The sequence below is a fragment of the Physella acuta genome, unplaced genomic scaffold (genome assembly GCF_028476545.2).
Source record: "Physella acuta isolate Inbredline_101_S28 unplaced genomic scaffold, ASM2847654v3 ptg000218l, whole genome shotgun sequence".
Taxonomy (NCBI): Eukaryota; Metazoa; Mollusca; class Gastropoda; family Physidae; genus Physella; species Physella acuta.
Genome location: NW_026731737.1, coordinates 403,698 through 428,397, shown reverse-complemented (window position 1 = coordinate 428,397; position 24,700 = coordinate 403,698). Strand labels below are relative to the sequence as shown.

The 24,700-nt window shown below is 30.4% G+C and overlaps 2 protein-coding genes across 6 annotated transcripts in view; one reads left to right on the top strand and one right to left on the bottom strand.

Moving 5' to 3' along the window:
* Positions 1-3,734, bottom strand: part of LOC131937671 (alpha-latrotoxin-Lt1a-like) — a 43,003-nt gene extending 39,269 nt beyond the window's left edge. Inside the window, exon 1 of the mRNA XM_059295271.1 lies at positions 3,676-3,734. The gene's annotated coding sequence lies outside the window, so the exon portion shown is untranslated. The remainder of the gene's footprint in view (positions 1-3,675) is intronic.
* Positions 3,735-7,536: 3,802 nt separating this feature from the next.
* Positions 7,537-20,547, top strand: LOC131937672 (uncharacterized). 5 transcript variants are annotated; one of them, XM_059295273.1, is made up of 18 exons: positions 7,537-7,633; positions 8,590-8,799; positions 9,390-9,570; positions 10,686-10,792; positions 11,190-11,365; positions 11,580-11,778; positions 12,120-12,246; positions 13,522-13,681; positions 14,206-14,362; positions 14,751-14,883; positions 14,979-15,126; positions 15,873-16,280; positions 16,696-16,798; positions 16,997-17,141; positions 17,309-17,443; positions 19,628-19,669; positions 19,946-19,969; positions 20,388-20,547. In XM_059295273.1, exons 2-18 carry the CDS (start codon positions 8,689-8,691, stop codon positions 20,462-20,464), a joined length of 2,433 nt encoding a protein of 810 aa, XP_059151256.1. In that variant the 5' UTR covers positions 7,537-7,633; positions 8,590-8,688; the 3' UTR covers positions 20,465-20,547. The 5 variants fall into 5 exon arrangements, with proteins under 5 accessions (XP_059151256.1, XP_059151258.1, XP_059151257.1 ...); XM_059295275.1 differs by having other exon boundaries at positions 7,555-7,622; positions 8,649-8,799; XM_059295274.1 differs by having other exon boundaries at positions 7,555-7,633; positions 8,649-8,799.
* The last annotated feature ends 4,153 nt before the right edge of the window (positions 20,548-24,700 follow it).

Genomic DNA, 24,700 nt, shown 5'->3' with positions numbered 1-24,700 from the left:
CATCTGTAGCCCCTGTCAAGTTGTACAAAAGCAGAAAAAAAAATAAAAGCTGTCATATTTGAGCACCTAAAAGCAAGTCATAAACACACCTTTTTATGATGATTTTATGAAAATTTGTTTTAGAGCGATCGAGAAGGAAATAATCAGTTTTTTGTCTCTCCTGTAAAATTTACATTTTCGGAGTTAGACGGTTTGCGACAGTACTGAGGTACTGATATATATATATATATATATATATATATATATATATATATATATATATATATATATATATATATGTATATATATATATATATATATAAATATATATATATATAAATATATATATATATATATATATATATATATATATAGTGAGTCTAATTTTAGCAATATAAACAAATTCAGAATTTAATGAAAACACACATTTAAGGTAGAACAAACGATGATAGCATAAATATTGGATTTTGTTGTTATTGTTATACATGTGTAAGGTGTAAGCATGCTATCATTGTACCAGTAGTTTAATAAACGGATGTGTTACTTTATATTCTCTTACTTTTATTAAAAGGAAAACTTTTAATCTCAGGCTTCATTTCTCATCAAATTCACACATAAAAACATAATTGAGTTTTATGGATATGACCGGACTTGAAAAGAATTAATTTTATTTCTTGAGTATATTAAAATGCCTATATATTATTTCTTTTATATAATTTTCAATGTGAGTTAACTGAAGTACACATCTATATTAAATGAGACAAATATTTTGTGAAGAGCTTCCTACACGTGTCCCTGTATTTTTTACTCATCTTGTAATACACCAACGGGTTGACGGCTGAGTTGATGTTCTCCACGAAGACAATAGCACAGTAGCAGCAGACCGTGACTTCAAAGTACCTCCCACGTATGGTCAACTTGCGAATGAGAGCCGTCACAGTCAATAGCACAGACTGTGGGATCTGACACATTATAAATACAACGGAAATTACTGATAACATGGGGATTAATTTCCTCTCCTTCCTGTATCGTTTGCTACTGACGTCTGACGCCGCACCTGCTAGAGATTTTCTCCAATACGTCATAAGCGACGTCACTGTAAAAGATGTGCACACTATAATTATAGCGAATGTAAAATACGGAACCGCTAGATCTGTTATGAAATACGATATTGCAAAAATAGCATCTCGATTCTGACGAAAGATAATACCAAGAAAAGTTGTGTTGGTATTTGGGAATTTAATCCAATCTATATAGTTTACTATGTAAATAGGCATAATATTTAAAAACGTAACCAAGTAAATCACAACCATTAAAGTGAAGCTTATTTTCCTTGTTATGAATGTTTTAATTCGTAGAGGCATCAGCACACACAAGCCTGTAGTAAAGCGTTATATCCTTGATTATTTACTTCAGCCAAACTTACTTTATGTTGTGAAAGTATTTTAACTGTACTGAGGTGTCCAGCTTCACAAGCCAATAATAACGCACTATTTCCATTAGTATCCGTCTGTTTGATATTAAAATCTTTTTTCAGTAAAAATTCGACAGATTTTGTATGCCCCATAAAACTAGCTTCAATTAAAGCATTTCTTTGTAATGCATTGATACAATTGATATCAGCGCCTTTTCTCAATAAGAAATTTAACAACTTCCGTATGACCGTTCGAAGCTGCCAATAGTAGCCCGTTATTTCCATTATATATGCTTGATATATGCTTGAAGTTTATTTTTATTTTTCTATGTTTTCTTTCGTACATACAGATAAAAAATAACCATTTGCCTCATCGTTCTAAACGCTTTCGTCTATTCTTTGAATTGAAATATTTTAATATTGATGAAGCGTATCAGAAGTGATTTTGCTTTACAATTTAACTGAAATTATAACAAAAAACAATTCATTTTACAATTTGTAATACTTTCGTAATATTTCTGGTTTGATTTTACAATTATGTAACTCATATTTGTAATAGAGTTTTTCAACAAACTTCGTAAAAAAAACTATACTGTAATATGTCTTGTATAATTTAATCTTCCCTATACACCTTTTTATACATAATAAATAGTCAGTACCAGAATTATTGATGAGTTAAACGCATTTGACGTATTTGTAGTAACTCAAAATATTTCAGTAGTTTCAATCAGGTAGCACTCTTTTTGAAAGACAAATTATAATTTATATTACGATACAACAGTAGCGTAGCGAGGGGAGGGGGGGGGCGGCCGGGGTGCGGATCGCACCGGGTGACATCATTTCGGAGGACACACCAAGGCAAAAAATAGCAAAATATATAGAGAAAAATGATAATTCCATTTAATTCGAGTGTTAAATAGTCTTTTAAGACATGCAAATCGAAAGTTTGAAGGGGGGGGGGGGGGGGGGAGGAGCAAATCGAATACTATTTTTAAAGATACATCCATGGATGCAACAGGTAAGTATTTAATCTCATAATCATCCAATTTTGTTCGAAAAATAAATATTAACATACAGGCTAGCTGAATTTATGTCTGCTATCCAAGTGTCAAAGTGTCGATCTTTTAAAGGTATAATAAAAGTTCGTAGATTCCTGCCCGCATGCTCTAATAACTACTTTTTTTTCTGTCGTAACGCTTGCGGCTAGCCTGCAGTATTAACAGTACCACACCACTTACATACCTCCCCACGCACGCTAACAAATGTTGATCCTATGAGCCATACATTACAAGCACCTGCTGATGTGTGAACATCACATGTGAAATGAGGATAAGTTATTATGTACCCTATTACATGACTTATGTAGGTGAACTACGTTCACCAATCCATGATATAGTCAATATGTCTATATAGTAACAAGAGGGCTACACAGCCTATAATTCGTCGCCAATTTATTGTCATTTTTTTTTTGTGTATCACTATTTTATTGGTCAAAAGTATAAATTAAAATGTTCCTATATTGAGCATTAAATAAAAACCGGTTATAACACGAATTTTTAAGCAAAGAAGAATGTCTTTACATCTGGGTTGACAAGGGTGTTTTCTGGTTCGTAGAGGGCAAACATCACATAGTGTCCGCTTAGTAGTGTGGAAACTTGTCTCGGGGAGCATTCATTTTGCAATGCAGTAGTTACTAAAAATAACTTCGCAATGCGGTAGTTATTTATAAAAAAAATAACATTGCAATGCCGTAATTATTAAAATAACAATTTTGCGAGGCGGTGATAGTTGTTAAAATCACGAGATAACATTTATTACTAAGCAGACATCAGCCCCAACGCTAAACAAGAGATAACCTAGAGCTATCACTTTAATTTATGAAAATCTATGGGTTTCTTTTTTGTTATTTAGAACGGAAGGGGCGTATTTTGTTCGTCTATCTATTTGATAAATAGTGCATCAACAGGCACACATTAATATAATCGCTAAAACACAAATACATACATACGTAGAAAAAATAAAAATAAATATATATATATATATATATATATATATATATATATACATATATATATATATATATATATACATGTAATATTTGTCAATATTAACGTTTACGTGCTAATAGCAAAGGAGGAAAAGACTTAATTCTAACAATAGAAAAAATGTATATATATATATATATATATATATATATATATATATATATATATATATATATATATATATATATATATATATATATGTATAATATACAATTATATTAATCATAACATACTTACCTTATAAATTCATCCTTTCTAACAGCTTGTTACCTCCTACATCAAGCCATTGCTATTACTTTAGTTACAGATAAACGTATCAGGTGACATAACGATAAGCTGCGATAAGAGACAAATGTCACGTGTTATTGTCAAGGGACATTACTGAAAGTAAAATCGTGGTTATTGCATTTCAACTTGTCTCCCGTTATTAACCATCATTTTATACTTACCCTATTATATCAAACTGCTTTTAAAAAGGTGTAGTTTTTTTTTTTAGCATTTGACATATCCCACAAAAAATATGCATCATTTCAAGTTGTGTAATCTTTGCTAGTTACTTTCTATTGGGTTGGCTTTATACTATTGTAACGGTATCATTAAAGCAATTGATATATCTTCTTCTACTTCAATGAAAATGAACCAATATCTAATTGTTTTTTATTAAATTAGACATTACATTACTTAACATAATGTAATTAAATCGTTACTAAATTAACACAGCTGCTCTACGACTTGTTGCACGGTTTCATCGGCCACTGGCTAAGATGGAGAAAGAAATTTCTTTTAGAGTTTACAAACTATTGTTCGGGTCTTAACGTAAGTATTTTAGTCGTTGTCTATGTAGTGTCATCGCCTTGACTAAAAAGTTGAAAATAAAACAAATACAAAAACTTTGTATTAACAAACTCTATGAAATCTTGCTAAAAATCCTTTACATAGTTTATTGACACAAAATTGTTAATTAAATAAAACAGGTTGTGTTTTATTTTTTCAGTGCATTAAAACCATGTTATTATAAATGTTTTAATATTTGCTTTATTACTTGATTGTTATGACGAAAACGTTGAAATGTATTGCTACGGTACGTGTCATATACTTGAAAGTGACTGAAAGTTGTTGGCATGATGCTTATATATGTGAAACATAAAACACATCTGAAACTTTACTTGTATACTAGCATCATTTTTTAAAAAAAAAGTAAATGTTAACAATCAATATTGTGTTGTTGTTTTTGTTTGTTTCATGCATTTTTTCTAGCAATTTTAGTTGAACGTGTAAATTGCGCAATTACATTTTTTTTCTAATGTTTTTGTGAAATAGTATACTCACCTTTTACATTATAAATTTAATATTTTACAGTGTAATTAAAAACAATATTAATATTGAATGAGAAAATATTTTTAACCTTAAATCAAAAAACATATTTTAAGCAGAAAGCAATCAAATAGGGTACAACTAATTGTGCTATGCATTATATTTTTTTATATAAACCAGACTGCATTTTTTTTAAAGAAAAGAATAGATTCAGTTCCAAATTTTCGTAGTATAAAACATAGAAACATTAAAATGTTGATGTATATTACGTATTCAATATTATTATATCGATATTTATAATAAAGTTATGATTATTTTAACATCTGAGTTTAAAGAGTTATACTTAAGTACGTATTTTAATAACAAATTATAAATAAGTCAACATGTGAAAATGTACAATTAATAAATCTGAATGTGCATATTTTGTATTTCTTAAACTAATGATTGTCTTTAATATATTATAATAACTTTGTGCAAATATAAATAAACATATATTTATTTGACATCTCTTTATGCATCTTGAAGTTGAAAAATAATGTATCTTTTATTATTTTACAATTTCGATGTATATAAAATATTTAGAACGTTAGAGAAATAAAACAAAATAATACAGGTAAATAAATATGTTTTTGTTTATTGTTAATAACGGTAACTATTTATATTTGTAGCCTAAATGTGTAACACAATTATATTATACTTGATATTTTATAGTAAATATTTACACTCATTTTACTTTTCAAAATACCTGCTTTGATAAAATCAACGTACGATATGCTTAACAATTTATGTATGAAGTCATTAATGTTTGTTTATGTTGGACATGAGTGTAAAGTATGTTATTAAAAGAAAAAAAAACATTAAAGACCTGCATTTGTCAAGTTTTGTTTTGTTAAAACGGTTTATATCAAAAGTCTTTTGTTTTTAACCCCAACCAGCGCTATTTAAATTTCGTGATTACTTTAGAGTGAACATACAAGTGGCCTAAAGTAGGACCGGCAACAGTTATAGGCCCACTATATAATTAGATAAACAATAATATATTTGTGTTTATTAAATGACCGAATTACTTGTCTATTGAATTTAATAAAATAAATACAATCCTTCTATAATGATTTTAACTGTTACACAACACCATTAAATTCAACACGAAAACATATTTTTAGATGACAGTTATTGTGTTTAAGGGGTAATACTTATATATCAACATGCTTGATTCAATGTCCGTAATTTAGTTTTGATACCATTTAATAAGTAATATATAATTGATTGCAGTGTTAATGGTAAACCTTTTCTTTAAAGTTATAAAGGGCTGCTAAATATACATTTTAAAACAGATGACAGTTATTGTATTTTAGAGGTAAATCGTATATATCAATATGCGTGATTCGATGTCCGTAATTAATGTGTGATTTAGTGTTGATACCATTTAGAAAGATAATATCAAATTGATTGCAGAGTTAATTGTAAACGTTTCTTTAAAGTTATCAATGGCTGCAAAGTATACATTTAAAGCTGATTTGTATTTCCATTCTAAGGTTAAAAATAAAGATGACTGTTTTATATATTTCTTCATTCTACTTGTATATTTTGTAAGTATTGCTTATTAATCTTATCTGAAAGTAATTTATAAACGTAATTAAAACCTTTTTTCCAGAAACATATTTATGTTTAAATTAAAAAGAAAAAAACAGATACAGTATAATTAACAATGTAACATCCGTTAACATACGATAGTTTAATTTAAGAACTACTAGCAACTAATGTAAATACTAGATGGCATATCTGGTAAGCATTCAATTAGGGTTATTAGGCAATGCAAGAAAACATAGTGCTTGACCCTATCTACATGAAATTGTTATTGACGGTTAAATGAACATAGGTAATCTATGGCTCATTGGATCTTTACGTACCATCCAGCTGTGGGGAGGAGTGGGGTTGGGCTTGTCTAGCTTTGAGCGCTGTACCCAGGATTGTGTAGTATGGTATTATCAAGATTAAATAGACTTGTGTAAGCTACAACTTAGGTAGAGACAGACACTGTATTGAAGTGTGAAGACCGGCTAAAAACATAATTTGATCTGGTTTGATTATAGTTGGTCTAAGAATAACCCTCTATTTATAGGATAAGAAATACTTAATAGTCATTATTTCATTACCTGTTGTATACAAGTCTCTGCTTTTATATAAAAATCTATCCAAAACTTACAACATAATCAAATATAAGTCAAATAGTTCTTCAATACACAAGACGTCTTTTTTTCTATAAGAGCGAACGCACAATGCTCTTTTCCACCCTTCTTTTCACGTTTTATCAACTTTGCATTTTTACTCAAAACATAACATTCAAATCGCTAAGGCTTTTGAACCCTTTGTCATGCAAAATTAAAACATTCCACATGCATTCATTGAATACGAGCTATCGCAATGAATTAACGCGGAAATGTATTGTTTTGTTTGAGAAATTGACATCTTTCATCTTTTTTTTTCAAAACCTCTTATGGCAACAAAATAATAAGATTTGAAAAGATGATTTTTTTCACAGGTGTTATGGTTTCTATGGCAAACAGTACTGCTATTGGCGGCTTTATATTTTTTGTGTCTATAGATTAACAACTACTGAGATATGAATTTATTAAATACCCTTTTTAATCTGTAGCTTCTAGCTTGAATTACAAGGAAAGATAGTATTAGATGGCACGGTGACAGGATAGATAACAACTGTGCAGTTACTAAAGACGTGTTACGTGTTTACTTTTTCTTGAATGTTAAGTTAAAGATATCAGTGTGTAGTGGACTAAAGTACTCTTTTCTGCAAGTTTTGGCTTCAAAAGGATCCAACACTGAGCGTTGCTTGTGTTTGAATTCAAACGGCAAGTATAATGTTAGTGATTTTATTTCTAGGTTATGCAGGCAATTAATACAGTTACATGACACGTCATCCAAATATAACGCTAGTGATTTTATTTATATGTTATGCAGGCGATTAATAAATAATAAAGGAGATTAATAAAAGAACAGCATTATAATGTATTATTACATCTAAACGTTTGCCGTGTCTTTTTCGTATCAACCGTGACAAATGTTGGCCAAAACTTGAGTTCGAAACTTAAAGAGTAAGTCAAATGAGCGATGATATTGACTAAACGGTATTCCTACTAAACGAAGCGTACTGTGTTCGTTTAAAAGAGTATTATTTGAATTTAACTTTACTTTTTTGCACTGTAAAATTATATGTTAAATATAAAGTATACAGATTTTATTTCGCTCCGATTTATTTCAAACGAGTAAGTTTTTTTTTCTTCTCCAGAGTTTGATTAGGCATATCGTCAATACTTGCCATAAACGTATAGTTTTGTGTTTGAGCGTGAAGGCTCTAGTATTTCAAGTGTTGATGAGAAATAAATGCATGAAAAGTTACAACATACCTGTTATAATAAATAGAAATGTAGATTAGGTTTTGTTGTTGACAAATTAGAAGTAAGATAGTAAGAAGTAAGATAAACTAAATCGAGTGATTGCTATTTTTTTCTAAAATTAAAGTGATTTATATATATGTATATATATATATATATATATATATATATATATATATATATATATATATATATATATATATATATATATGAAGAGAAAAATAAATACATACTTATGCAAGAGTGCAAGAGTGCACCCGTGAACAAACATACACACAGACACACATTTTGAAATTACTTTGATAATTTCACGCTTGATCAAACTTACACACAGACATGGTGACGTGTTTTCGAGAAAACATTATTCTTTCATCTTTACCCATTCAATTTATCAATATCGTAATTAAGCCCTCGTATTATAAAGATGTGTATCGAAAGTTGAAGGGACGCTCTAACTAAACTATCTTAGATGTTCGATTACAGTTTAGGATTAGATAAAAGCTAAATATCACCCAAAGGAAACATGTGCTTCAGTTGTCTCGCGATACACCTGCTTGTACTGGCAGTTACCATTTACAACGTACAAGCACAGCCTATGTCGTTTGATGCTCTAGATGGCTTGGGATGTAGTCAGGTAGTACATGTTATTTTACTTTCTTTTACTTAAATGCATATCGAACACCAGGAATATTACTTTAACAAAGCTGATGCTTTTCTAAATCTATTTTATATAATAAATAAGAATATAATTGAAAATGTAAATAGTGTGAAAATATATTTTAGGAAGACATTTTAAATAGGCCAGACTAAATCCCAGAAATCCCCAATGATTCACCGACAGCCGAGAAATGTGTTGTATTGCGCTAAATTTAGACCCGCAGAAACAGATAAGGCAATAATGTCAGGCAGGCTGCGACATATTCCTAGGGCAGTGTGCACCTACAGGGAAGGCTATTTATAAATCTATTTGATGTCCTGTGTTATTCTCTGCATTACTGCCCCATCTACAGGCAAATATACAATTATCCCAGCCCTCCCTCCTCCCCAGCTTATTAAAAAAACTATATTATCATCAACAATGCTTTTTTTTAAAAACATATCTTAAAAATAGGTTGACACATTTCTTCAAGGTTTTAGTGACAAAATGCATGTTTATTTATGTGGCTTACATTTTGATTGCAGTAAATAAGATTTACTTCAGCATGAAGATTTTTTCCCATTTAGTTCAAATCCATTATCATGGATGCTCAGCTAGAAGAGACATTCCGAAGCCCCCAAGCCCTGACATTGTTTGTGTTTAATGACACAGCCTACGCCCTGATGCCACCTTACAGGCTTGGCACTTTGTATGACAAGACAAGTGGCAATAATTTAGGTGCCAAGGAATATGTCAACTCTTTTACGTGTAAGAAGTGTTGACTCCTTTAATTTAGTTTAATAGTTTAATTATTTCTTCTAGAACTTGACAAAGCAGTATGATTTACCGTGCCGCAAGTAATACCTATACTTTATTCCTGACCTTCACCCTTGTGTTTACCAAGCACCAGAGGAGTAGTAAGTCACGGGCGTATGTGTGTTGGAAGGGGGGGGGGGGGGCGCGCACGGGGTGAAACATTGTTGATAGGCGACACCAAGGAAAAAAAATAGCAAACACTATAGAAGACAAATGCTTTTTGTAAATCAATATTAATTATTAATCAGAAGCAAACCTGCTAACTATAGAAAAACGAATGCTTCTACCAGCTGTATTAATAAAAACCTGTAGATAAAATTCGTTGCTATTAAGTGTGCACGCTTTAGAGATAAAGATAAGGAGTGACAATCAGAGTTTCTTCCAGGCATCTCTTCGGGGGGGGGGGGCTTAACCCCTCCCCGAAAAATTTTTACCGCCCCCCCCCCCCCCGAACGAAATGATATTTATATAATTTATATAGAAAATATATACTTTTAACAGTGTACCCCCCCCCCCACTCGAATCAAATCTACCGCCCCCCCCCCCAAAATTTCAAGTGCCCCCCCGGAGAAAAAAGTCTGGAAGAAACACTGGTGACAATAACTGCAAAATTTGCATAGAAATACATAAAGCCTTTGTTGAGTATTTTCTACAACAGTCAATCGATGATCGCGGAGAGGATGACAGCAAATATAATAATTTACCCTTAAAAACAATATTTTTTTCAACATTAATTTATTTATATATATATATATATATATATATATATATATATATATATATATATATATATATATATATATATATATATATATATATATATATATATATATATATATATATATATATATATATATATACATATATATACATATAGAGGATACTTTTTTCTATGGGGAGAGACACAATGAGGTGCCGCTTGGGTGACACCCGACCTCGCGACGACACTGCCAAACTCTTCTGTAAAACTTTTAAAATTAGATTGGAAAACCCATTTAATGTTTTTCTTTTTACAACAGAGTGTTTGACTTATAAAAATATGTATTTAATCATTCTTATTCATTTAGTGACTGAAGCAGTTGAAACATCCGCATTTAGTGATGTTAATCCTTTTGGGACGTATTCTGTAAGGAACCGTAAAGTGTTTCTAAACAAAAGAGAAATCAAGAGTGGGGTAAGAAAAGTATTTTGCGAAAAAAATAATAATTGGCTTCTTGTTTCATCGATAGAAATATTTAATGAATTGTGAAAATTACATATTTCAATATAATGCTAATTCGAATTTATCTTTATTTTATCTAAACTATAGCTTACATATTTAAATCGAGTATTATATTTTATTAGTAATATTATTTGTCACTAAGATTTAGGTAGGCCTACTTTTTTCTAAAGCATTCTGGTTCTAAATAATATTTAAATTTAACAAGTTGATTTATGCTTATAAGTTGCATTTGATATTTATTACAATAAACACAAAATTTAACCCAGTTATATTGATGTAAATTTTACATCATGTTATCTATAATTTATAAAGCAAGCATAGTTTACTTAATATAATTTTGTCTCAATAGAATATAGCCAGTGGTACCCCAGTACCAACAAAATATTTCTGTAACGGAGCTATGTTAATCCGACCCAACATACAAGTTGGCCAGCACCTGATTCACATCATAGACCAGGTTTTAGACATGCCACTAGAGGACAATGCCCTGGCTTATGTGGCTGGGAACAACCCGTCTAATTTAACGTGAGTAGATACAGTTTAATATTTTACTCATGTTCACATCTGTTTATTCATTTACATTTCCTACTCGGAAGTTTAATTTTTTTTCTACTTGAAGCATAAACAACAACGTAGTTTGTAACTACATACGCTTCGTTAAGACCGATTGCTATTTCATCTTTCTAAAATGTTTAATTTCAATTTTTTGATGCCTACAAAAAATCTGTATGTATCCCAGATACCTGTTCTTCAGCAAGATTATGGAGTTTCTAAGAAAAGCCCCGCAAGAAGATGGAGAGTACAACTACAACAAACAGGTCCAACAAATCCTTGCAGGCAAAAAGGTGACGTTTTTCATCCCGTCTGACGAGGCTTTGAACCTGATCCCATCACAGAAACTCAGTGAGCTACAGGGCAACACCAGGCTGATGTTGGAGGTACAGTTATCACTTGATTAAAATTTCCTGTGCTTTGTATAGTGTTAAATTCATCTCTTACCACAATATTGTTTTTTCACAAGCCGATACCGTGTTTATTCACATTAGAAATTATAATTCTGGTTAGATTTTGCCAATAATATTATATTATCGTTTTTTAACAAAAAGAACAATCGCAATATTTAAAGCAACTATAATTGTATGCTTGCTAGTATGATTGTATGTATCGGGCTCAATCATTATGAGTATAATGAAACTGGGAGGGGGGATTGTAATTTTTAAATTTATTTTTGAAACATCGGATCCGTATCCCTGATTAGCAGAGTTTTTATTCACAACAGATCATCACCCTCCACATCGTCCCCAACCAAGTCCTGTACACATCACTAGTTAACCACAATGAGATATTCAACACACAGTTTAATTCAGGGGCTGTTGTCTTCAGGAAAAACTTTAACAGGGAAGCAGGTAATTTTTTAAAATAATAAACACAAATTATTAAGTAGAATGGATCGTGATTGACGGAGGGATGAATAACAGCCTACAGATCACTTATTATATAGATACAATAGCAGGAATTTAAGTCAAGTCGATATAATTTGTGAATCAATTAAACAGCACATCAACAACATACGTCAAGGAAATCATTACAGACAAAACAACGATCACAAAGGGTAAATGTCCAAAGATGAAATTTCACGTGTTCAAGTACCTTGGGGCCATACATACTGATGTGGGAACGAGCAAGACACAATTGCATAAAGTGCTCTATAACAACAGTTTTCAGAATATTAAGAACCATTTGGTGTGGAACTGTTTGTTTCCATTAGTTCAAAAGTAAAATTCATACGGTCACTGGTTTTATGTCTATCTTCACGAATGAATGCGACATGGACCCTCATTGCAGACCTCCATAGAATCATCCAGGCCATAGAAATTTGATGCCTACGCAGATTTCTAGAGATCTTATAAAGAGATCACATAACTAGTGGAGAAGTCTGTGAAGGGATCACTAATGATAAAGGTTCATATTTAAGTTTACTGAGTATAGTCAAAACAAGAGAAAAGAAATTAGACGCACGAGCCAACGGCATATCCAAAAAAAGTTCAGAGCCAAGCCGTCACTAAATGGTGGATATTATGTATTCGACTAAGCTGCCCTCTTAAAATACTGGGGACAGCAACACATCTTGGAGAAAAAAAACTCCAAGCAACTGCTGCTTTGTAGTTTATCATGGCAGGACAAATGATATGGTAGCAAATACCAAATTAAAAATCAGTGTGAATTTGGAGTCAACGCCCTGTATGATGCATTACAGATTAATACGTAATACATACTTGTAATGTAGAAAATCCCTTTCACATTACAAATAAAAACGAAGAAGAATAAAGACTGATTGATCATTTCATTAAATATCTTTTTAAAATTAAAACATGAATTATTATCACCTTGCTGAGTTATTTTTAAATTTATAACTTATAACATTTGTATTAAACATGTAAACTAATTTTAAAATGCTTAGAAATTAGAACTTTGAATCGTCGATTCAATTACAAAATAAAACATAATATAATAGACAAAAATATCGCAGAAAATAATTTCCACAGAAAATATATCACTTGCATTGGTTATTATTATCTGTTAAAGTATATAGAAATTTACATTGATAACACATTTTCCCATTTCCGTTAGATAAGAATGTTATGTTGTAGTTCTTTAAAACAATATCTATTATCTGCTAGTGTATGTGACGGGTGCACTAAAAGGTGGTGGAACTGTAACAGCCAAACTTAACCCAGGCAACAGAACTGTTCTCAATGGTGTTGTCCATCAGATTGATGCCATGCTGGGATTTGTTTACAAGACTGCTATTGAGGAGATTGAGATTGATCCTAACACTCAGTAAGGTTTTTGTTTCTAATCAATAAAATTGATATAAATAATAAATACCCTGACAATAAGTTTAATTATTTAATTACCAAACGTGGGCCTCAAAATATTCTTTTCTTTAGTTTTTTGTTTAATTAAAAATAATTTAACTAAGCATCTACAGCTCATGGGTTTTGTTTTAAAATAATTTTCTTTATAGTCTCGAATAAACCGCATAGTTAACAAATATATAAAAAACAACATTTAAAAATGTCATAATATTTTTAATTTCAAATAATTAGATTTCTTCATCGTCCTAATATTTTCTTGTTCGTAGTAGCCGAGGCCACATTTCGGCGAAATATATTATCTTTCTTTAACTTTTATGTACTTTATGTACCATGATTTTCATGGTTATTTTTATGTGTGTTTATTAAAACGTTTTCAATCAAACATTTGTTTAACAAACATTTTTGGGGTATAATTAACATATAACATATTTTTAAAATTAATGAATGTAGTTATTACATATAAAAACAATTTTATCGATACAACAGACACTTTGAGCAGCTGATATTCGCAGCAAGAAAAGATCTACAGAACTACATCACAGCCACCAGTGGTGTTGTTGTATTTGTACCAACCAACCCAGCCATGTACGCCATCGCTAACGTCTACCCTAACTACATCAACAACCAGTCGTTGATTAACATGGTATGGTGATTAGAAGTTAAGTATTAAATATTGTTAACTTCAATTTTCTATATCCATATGACTTATTTACGTTTGAGTTTTTCTCTCTAGGTAACTGACCAAGTTTGAACACGAAAAAAACGCATATTCGTTTTTTTATATGAAAATTAGTTTTCGTAATACATATTGCAGTTGCTATAAACAATTATTATTGAAGAATTATCAGTTTCAATTTCTTTACAGCATCGAACGCTATGCATGCATCTACCTTGATCAAATCGTCGTTTACGATGTGTTACATTAATGTGTTTTTATAAAATATATTTATTATATAAAAATAGCGTATTCATAGGTTTTATATACTTTCTAATCTAATTAGCTCAAAGTTGTTTTTTATTTTAATAAAAAGGTTCTAGAGATGAGCCTTCTACTACATGGCCAGTCTATAAACGTAATGGATTATAACGGAGGGTATGAAGCTTATAAAACTGCTGTATCAAGATACAATGGACGTCTGATCAAAGTTTATACTGAAGGGGATGGTAGGCATTAACATTACATTTTAAAACATGTTTTTTATATTGTTTGAGCTTACTTAAGAAACGTATTGTAAATTAATGCACCATCTTAAACACAGTAACCTGGGTAGAAGGAGGATATGTGAAGGCTAGAGTTATCAAACCTGACATAGGTGTCACTAATGGTGCGGTCCATCAGATTGATGCAGTTTTTGGGATCCCCACTCGGGATATTCCGTACACTGTCTTCTGTGAGGACTGGCTCGTGTAAGTACATGTATTCGAAAATACCATATTTAAATTATATTAAATGTACATATAATATAGTATATGTATATATATAGGCCTTGATAAATAAACATATATATATATATATATATATATATATATATATATATATATATATATATATATATATATATATATATGTATGTATATATATATATATATGTATATATATATATATATATATATATATATATATATATATATATATATATATATATATATATATATATATAGATAGATAGATATATATATAGATATAGATAGATAGATAGATAGATAAATATATGGTTGTTATGAAAAATTCGCAGCACAATTGTTGTCGATTCCATTAATTACTATTCTGACATTGCTGTTAATGTATAGTAATTTGCGACGATACAAATAATATATTGATGTAATTGATGTATAGTTTGGTCTATATTTTCTTTTTGTTAATAAATGATCCACAATTATGTCAAAAGCTGTTGCATAAAATATACGCGAAATTTAATTATTACAAATATTTGTTTATAAATAACTTGTTCTTCTCAAAATCGACAGATCAGTCACTTAATTAGCGCTTTACTTAAACAAAAATATTAACCAGCTCGCGCTGTGCCTTTAACCAAAAAAAAAACAAAACAAATCATCAATTGTATGGGAAGAAGCATTACTTGTTCATAAATTAGCAGCAGTTGTAATAAGTACGTTTTAATATACCAAAGAAGTGTATTCCAATTAAACAGATCGACCTACATGCAGCTCAAGTACGTAGGTCTGGACGCCTACATGAGAGATCCAACTCTGACCAGAAACCAGGACTGTGTGTTTAGTGCCAGTGCTGCTGCTGGTCAAGTCCCTCCTGCTGCTGGCACCTGGCAAACTAACACTGGACTAGCCAATCAGAATCAAGCTAACACTGGACAAGCCAATCAGAATCAAGCTAACACTGGACAAGCCAATCAGAATCAAGCTAACACTGGACAAGCCAATCAGAATCAAGCTAACACTGGACAAGCCAATCAGAATCAAGCTAACACTGGACAAGCCAATCAGAATCAAGCTAACACTGGACAAGCCAATCAGAATCAAGCTAACACTGGACAAGACAATCAGGATTTATTCGAAGGCGTGTGTCGGAATGGCGATCATAGGTACAATTTATCCAAAGTTATATATGGTCAAGGTTTGATAACAGCCGTTTGGTATTTATTACTATAGCACGCAACAGAAAACGTCAAAAAATAGGAAAAATTCCACAAATACTAATCTACCAAAAACAAACCGCACATATTATTGTATTGTCACTTTAGTTAGCGTATAAATGCATATAGTCGCTTTGGTTTGTGTATGAGTATAAAGTTTTCTGAATGTGTATAGGTATATTTTTGAGGTAATATATAAATGTACAACACACATTTACTAATTCTCTATAACTTACATTAATTGATTAACTTGGTAAACAATACAAAAATAGTATCATAAACATCTCGAATCTATTAAAAAATAAGTCAGTATTATGTTTTAGTTTTACAAACAGGAACTTTGATGTGGTCTTTATTTGTTTAGATGCGAATTCACGTTCTTTGTGCCTAACGGAACAGCTATTGACAACTTTGCAGCGACTACTTATGGACAACAAATTATGAATGATCAAAAAAGATGGAGATGGGTATGTTTTATAACATGTCATTTTTATTCCATGATTTAACTAGCAGCTAATCCAAAGCATTCTATTTATTTGCACATTTAATACAAGCAAAACTATAGTTAGGGACATTAAGTTGCTTAGCATTGCATTAATAATTAAACACGCTTACTACTTTTGTATTATTAATTTAATTCAATATCCAATAATTCATTTCATTAGGTCCTTAGAAGATTAATCACATTCAGAGAGAAGATTTACATTGACCAGCTGGCCTTTGGTGCACCAAGGAGTTATTATGCTGACAATGGTGAAGAGATCATCATACAGACAGACTCCAGGTCCAATATCCCCAGTGGGCAGAGAAGTAAGCAGAAATCATTTATTTTTTTACAATCTGTTGGAAACTTGCTTTGTTTATTGTTTTAAGTTTGTCTATAGTATTTAACACAGTTATCTACATCAAGTATGTCTAATGTATTTAACCTATATCAAATTTTACTCATGTATTTTTGTCTTATGTATTTAATACAGCTACCTACATCATGTTTGGAGGTGTTAGAGCACAGGTAATACACTCGGACATTGGAGCCACCAATGGTGTCATCCACATTATCAACTCCCTTCTTTTTGTACCGGAGGATTTGAGCAGGGAGTTTAGTGAAATAGGTAAAAAGTTAACTAAAATACTGTAGTGTTATATAAATCTGGCCGTTATAGGCTAGGCTTTCCTCAAGCTATTTTTAACGATGTTCAAATGTAAATGTTAACGCAGGCATGTATGTGTTTTAAGAAAAAAAAATAGTTACAACAAGAACGACATCTTTCCCAAGTGACGCTTTTACCATCACAACTTGTTTCGTGAAGACAAAGTATAAATGCCTATATCAATAAATGATATCGGCTACAAATTACAGAAAATTTATTCGGGAACAACACGTTTGCCTATACGTGTAGTTATTCAAATAATTGGTGCCAATGACCTGGTTTAAATATCGAATTTACTAATAAAATCCAAATCTACATACATAGAAATCAAAGTATGTCTGCTGTGGGCAGACTGGCTAATGGCTTTGTCGTTTTTAGAAAATTCAAAAGCCTGAGCGTGCATGTGCATGTGTGTGTATGTGTATATGTATGTATATTTGTATATGTGTATGTGTATGCGTGTTCGCATGTGCAAGTGCGGGCACAGGCGCAGGTGAGGTGTAGGTGTATGTGTTTGAGTTTGAGGTTGAGTTGCAGTGGAGTTTAGGATTTGAGTTTGAGTTAGTTGCTCATGTTTTTGTTTATATGATTGTTTTTAGGTGTCGAAGTTCAGGGAGGGGAGAGGGTTTATCTTTTTGTTTTGTGGTTTAGGTTTATGTTCTCTGTTTATGTAAATGGTTGAAGATGTGGTGAATGTTATGGTTTATGTTTGTGGTTGAATTTTTGGTGAATGCTAGGATTTATGTGTGTGTTTATTCTAGTGTTTATGTTTTTTTAGACGTAGAAGTGTGAAGAGGGGAGGAGGATTGTGTCTATGTTTAATTATGTTGATGTTTGTTGATGTTGTTGTTGTTTGTTGTGGTTATGGTGAGGTTTAGATGTAAGTGTTAAACACATTTTCCAAAATCTCGTTATTTGCATTTAGACATTAGTTGAAAATGCAATATATTCTTAAAACCTCTGGCTCCGCTGTATATATGATGTTTAATAAACACACGAGTCGCTGTCTATTCAAACATAAAGTTTATTGAGTATTCAGAAATCGTGTGTTTAATGCATTTATGTTACATCAGTACAATGCTATTAAAATGTAAATAAATTGCAGCTTTAAATAGCAAAGCTAGTAATACGTTTACCTTAATTACTATTACGTCACCTACCTTAAAAAATGTAGTGTACTAATTGTAATGACTCGACAAATATTAATCTGAATCACCTTTTTTTTTGAACACACGGACGCACCTTTACGGGTCGTCGAGTGTGTGCAGTAACATCCGCTAACCGGTGTAACAACACAAGCCTAAATAAAACGAAAGCTCGTTTACACTAGAAAGAGTATAATCCTATCTACATTATCTACACAAACACAGGCTGGTCTAAAGCTAGTATACAAAGCTAATAAGTTGACAAAACTTACCTGCACTAACGTTAGAAGAAATCGACTAAGCTGAGGCTATCATACGTGTTCTCACACACCTTATGTGCATACGTACACAAAAAAGGTACAGACCGGTATATGATTACGAAACAAACACTTTTCCCGAGGATTGAAGAGGGAAAGGGTATAAATGACAATCAACATGCTATCCCATGTATCCCGCTTCATACATTCACTTCAACTTTTTTACACCAGCCCAAGAGAATATTTTGACATTGAGCAATTTAACATTATACACAGTAGGCCTATTTGTCAAACATGCGAGAAGCAAGAAAACTTTGTCGACAACCAAAAACTAAATAAAGGCAGTGCATAATAGACTTCAGTACTGTATGTGTAGTTAGACAAACTAATGTAAGCAAGAACGTAACACTTTTTATTCCACATATAACGCCCTGTTTAGTAAATATTGTATTATCAAATAGTAATTGAGCTATAAAAGTTGATTAATGGGCAAAAGCAAATTATTACATTTCTTTTTTTTTTAAATCAATAACTCATTATTCCAGATTTAAAAACTAAGATACAGTTGCTATACCGATGATAAAAAGATGGAACGAAGGACTGACAGACTACTAAGCGGCTTATATATATATATATATATATATATATATATATATATATATATATATATATATATATATATATCACTTTATACACATTTATACGTTCATTTTTCATGCTTTGATTTCTCGTTTTTTTCCTAGTAAATGAGACAACGCCCAGTGGCAACTTGAATACTAGTTTGCGTAAGTTATTTCAGTTTATTAACTTACCTCTCTCTCTCTCTCTTTCTCTCTCTCTCTCTCTTTTATATATATATATATATATATATATATATATATATATATATATATATATATATATATATATATATATATATATATATATATATATATATATATATATATATATATATGTATTTGTGTGTATATATACATTTTTATAAATATATGTGTGCTTATACATATGCTGTAATGTTTACATCATTGTACTACTTTTTTACTTTCTGTTTATTACAACAGACAGCAACAAACATAATGCTGGAAGTAAGTAATATGTAATGTATTATAATAATTTTTTGCTTTGAGTTGGTGGTGGGGGGGGGGATCACATTTTACTCCCAGTGTCTATTACACTTGCAAAACAGTTTTATGGCTGGCCTTTAGTTAATAATGTATTCATAATAATTGGCTTTTGTTTATTTTGCTGTAAAAAATATGAATGCCTTTTGCCGCATATGTTTCTAGAAAGGTAATGCTATGTTAATGAATGGATTTTTTTTTTAATTGTTTAACATAGAAACTCAAAACGTATCTAGATATTTTATTTCATATATTTTTAATTTGTTTGTTTTATTACAACGTTAAGAAATTATTTAATCATTTGTTTATCTTACTTTAACAAAGATGTAACAAAATATCAAAAAGATCAATTAACTTTTGCACTACCGTCTATTTAATGCAGATTTGATTCAACAAACGAGTCAGCTTGCTGTATTATTCTCAGCTGCAGCTGTAATAAGTATTGCAGTATTCGGTTAAGTTGAAACGAAGCAAGTACAAATCAAAATAAATAGGTTAAAAATGTGTGTAATGCAATTGATTTAATAAAAGTTGCTATACAAGTTATTGACTTCAATTCCTAATTGTAATCCATAGTTGTTGTTTTTTTATCTTCAATGAACTGTAATTTGAATCCAACACTGATATATATATATATATATATATATATATATATATATATATATATATATATATATATATATATATATCAATGCTCCTTGTAGTTTTGTTTGACACAGGCTATGGAAGCAAATCCTAAAAGAGAAGTAGGTTGAAATTGGAGTCAACTGCCTATTTTGCACATAACCAGTTGACAAGCATACATAATTGTAATGGAGTGAATCTCTTCCACAACTAACATTAAGAACAAAGAATAATAAATAAGTTAAGGATTACAAATTTTAAACACCGTGCAGACATTGGTCCTTTAAAATTTTATAAAATCGGTATAATATCAACCGTAAGATGTACAACCCTTTAGCTTTATTTTTTCGTTGGTAAAATTAAATTGAATACATGTTGTTATAGATGGTTCTAAATTTGACTCCGTTTATGCGTTCTGATGCCAATGGTTATCAAGCAGAAATTACCTTGTTCAATCTAACGTCGGAGAACTATACACTAGTGTTTGTTTATAACGATTATCTTATACAAGTACTTATTTATATAAACTAAATTATTTTAACAAAAATGTATTATTATTCTTTAAAGATTACTTTGGTTTTATTCTTTAAATATATTGTTTATGTTTTAGCACAATAGTGTATCATTTTACGAAAGTAGGCCTACTCATCTATATGCTACTAAAACTCAAGTTTATTTACAAGTTTATTTTTGTTTGTCCGTTTAGTTACACGAGAACAACTCCACTATGTGTAGTCGCTTAGACCCTATGGTTCAACTTATAAGGATAGCAACTAGCATCGACTCCTCTCTTGAAGGTTTCACCTTATTTCATGCCTTATTTCGATGGTTGTCAAGATAGCAGCTATGCAATAACATATATTTTGCGATATTAGTATTGTTTATGCTTGTTGGCCTTACGGCTGTCGGCCTTATGTCATGTGGGCTTTATGTCAATGTCGGCCTTTTGTCCGTGTCGGCCTTTTGTCTTGTCGGCCTTTCGGATTTAGGTCTTTTGTCTTACACCCATATTACTCATGGTCTATTGAGAGGATAAAAAGTAGCGGCTGTTTTTTATCGCGTGTTATTAATGATACGCTTCTATCTTGTAATGATATAATTTAAACTGTTTGTAAGTGCAAGTCACGTTCAGAATAGTTTTCTATAAAGGAAGAAAAATGTCAGATGTCAATTTTTAACGTAGAAATATATTACAGCGCAAATACATATATAACAGACGTCATGCATTTTTCTCCGCAGCAGGAAGCTTTACAAATTCTGTAGATAACAGACTAATTTACAACCACAAAAACATTTCTGTAGTTGGTTTTGAAATATTAATTTGTAAGTGTTAAAACATCTTTGTATTTAAATGTAACCAACATAAAGTAAAAGCGTTTATTGATTTTTAAAAGAAACTTTAAAAAGAGGAATAGCTATCTTAATCATCAACCGATTGAGCTAATTTAAAAACACATTAACTAAAGTAATATATAACTTGATTTTTTACTGTTTTCACAGTTCAATATTTTAGAAATAAGGACTGATAGAAAAAATGTATACACATTTTAATGTAATAACCATAAATATTTTTGTATAGAATTATCATTTATCAGTTGAATCAATTTATAAAGAGTTTTAAACGTATGCCATTGTCCACCGTTATACACATAGGCTTATTTCCTTTAACATTTTTCTTTTGCAATTTATTAGATTCAATATAACATTCAACTTTTCCTAATAACAACTGATTAGCCAAAATCAACTACACCTATTCCCTTCAAAATGTCAGCCAAACAATTTAAAATGATTTGTTTAATATAAAAGTAATAGATAAGAATTAAAAACACATTCTAATGTAATCAGCGAAGAATTACACATATATTTGGAATATGTATTGTTTCCAGCTATTTAACACATGCAACTATTTCAATTTATAGTAATTACTTAAATATTAGTCAAGAAAGAGGAGCGACGTTGACAATAAACATACCCAAAATACCAATATGATGTGCATTTTGAACCTAAGTATAATGGTATATTAACTTACTACACAGTATCCTTAAAATGTAATGCAAAAAATTACAACATTTTAAAAAAAATTATTTGATATTCAAAAGAGAAATCATATTTTAGATATTTGGAATATGTATTGTTTCCAGCTATTTAACACATGCAACTATTTAAATTTATAGTAATTACTTAAATATTAGTCAAGAAAGAGGAGCGACGTTGACAATAAACATACCCAAAATACCAATATGATGTGCATTTTGAACCTAAGTATAATGGTATATTAACTTACTACACAGTATCCTTAAAATGTAATGCAAAAAATTACAACATTTTTAAAAAAATTATTTGATATTCAAAAGAGAAATCATATTTTAGATATGTAGGCGGTAGGTCATTAACAATTTAAAATTGTATATAAATCTATACATACTATATTGTTTTTGTCAGTTGAAATCAAAAAGTGTCAACGTCATTGAAATATTTACATGTTATTATATAATACATTTTAAATTATATATATATATATATATATATATATATATATATATATATATATATATATATATATATATATATATATATATATATATATATATATATATATATATATTGTTGTGTGATTGTGTGTGATGAAAATCTAATAAATCTATCATTGCCTATGACTGTTTGTTATTCCATGCCCATAAGTGCATGATCATCTGCTTGTAATATCGCTTTATATAAAGTTTCGTCTTTATGTGGTCTGTTCTCGAGAGTTAATATTTCTTAATTAATGTTGGCCTACATAGTGTTGTTAATATTTTTTTTTAATTAAAGCAATTTTATTTCAGAACAATCTATTATCATCTTTATCTCCTTTTGTGGCTGTTGTGTAGATCATCTGAGAACTGTACTTAGAAACTAGCCTAATCAAACCCTTTGAATACAACTCTTTGAGAGCCTGCTTAGCAAGTGAACCTCTAACTTTTAACTTTTCAGATACAACTGAAGGTGTGATGAGCTTGAAACTTCTTTGTATAATTTGTCATATATTGCCTTGTCAAAACAGGATACGATTGTTCAACTTATCACGGACTTTTCCTTTAGACCACTTCTTCTCAGCTTTACCATTCTAGACTTTCCTGCAGTTGTTTTGCTTGCCTCGACAGCTCCATTGGCTTCTGCCTTCTTTGCCGCCATTTTGGTCGACTTGGTTGAGAATAAATATAAATATATATATATATATATATATATATATATATATATATATATATATATATATATATATATATATATATATATATATATATATATATATATAGTAAAATAGTGCTTTATTTTGAAACTATACATCAGAGATACATCACCACATTTTTAAAAATATTCTTTTATACATTGTTAGAAATATTTAAACATACATTAGAAATCAATATTTACAACAAAAAATAAATAAATTGTACAAACAGAAATTAGGTTCAAGTTTTTAAGAATCTCCTGACCCTGTGTTTCCCCCCTCGGTGTGTGTACACACTTGGAGAGAATTTCCTCAATGGCTTTAGCTTTATAGTGCTCTTCATTTTGAAATTCTTCCTGGACTAACCATTTCAATGTCTCGGCATTTTTAAGTTCAGTTTTTTTTCAACTCAATATGCCACTTAGTTAAATCTGGTGTGCCTGTATTGGAATTATTTTTATTCCTCTTTATTTCATCTTCAAGTGCTTTATGTTAGTTGACAGGTAATCAACAGAGTTATGGAACTTGTCTTGTCTTATCATAAATTGCCGAGAGAGTTCAATAAATATTTCGTGCTCACTGCTTCTCTTGTTTTCCAGACCTTTGATTATAAGACTACAATGTTCTTTATGTGCATTTAAATCTTCCAAAAATGCTTCGAAGCTTTCCAGGTTAACCTTTTAATTTCTTTGGATTTCTGGATATAAAGCTTTTTGCTTATTTTCTCGAGGCGTATTAGATCTAGATTCAATAATATTAAATTATATTAACTCCTATTAAATGATTAAGCTGTGTTGTAGCCTAAATTGCAAATTTTGGACATTTTGGTTTGTCTATCACATATTGCCAGATCAATAATATTT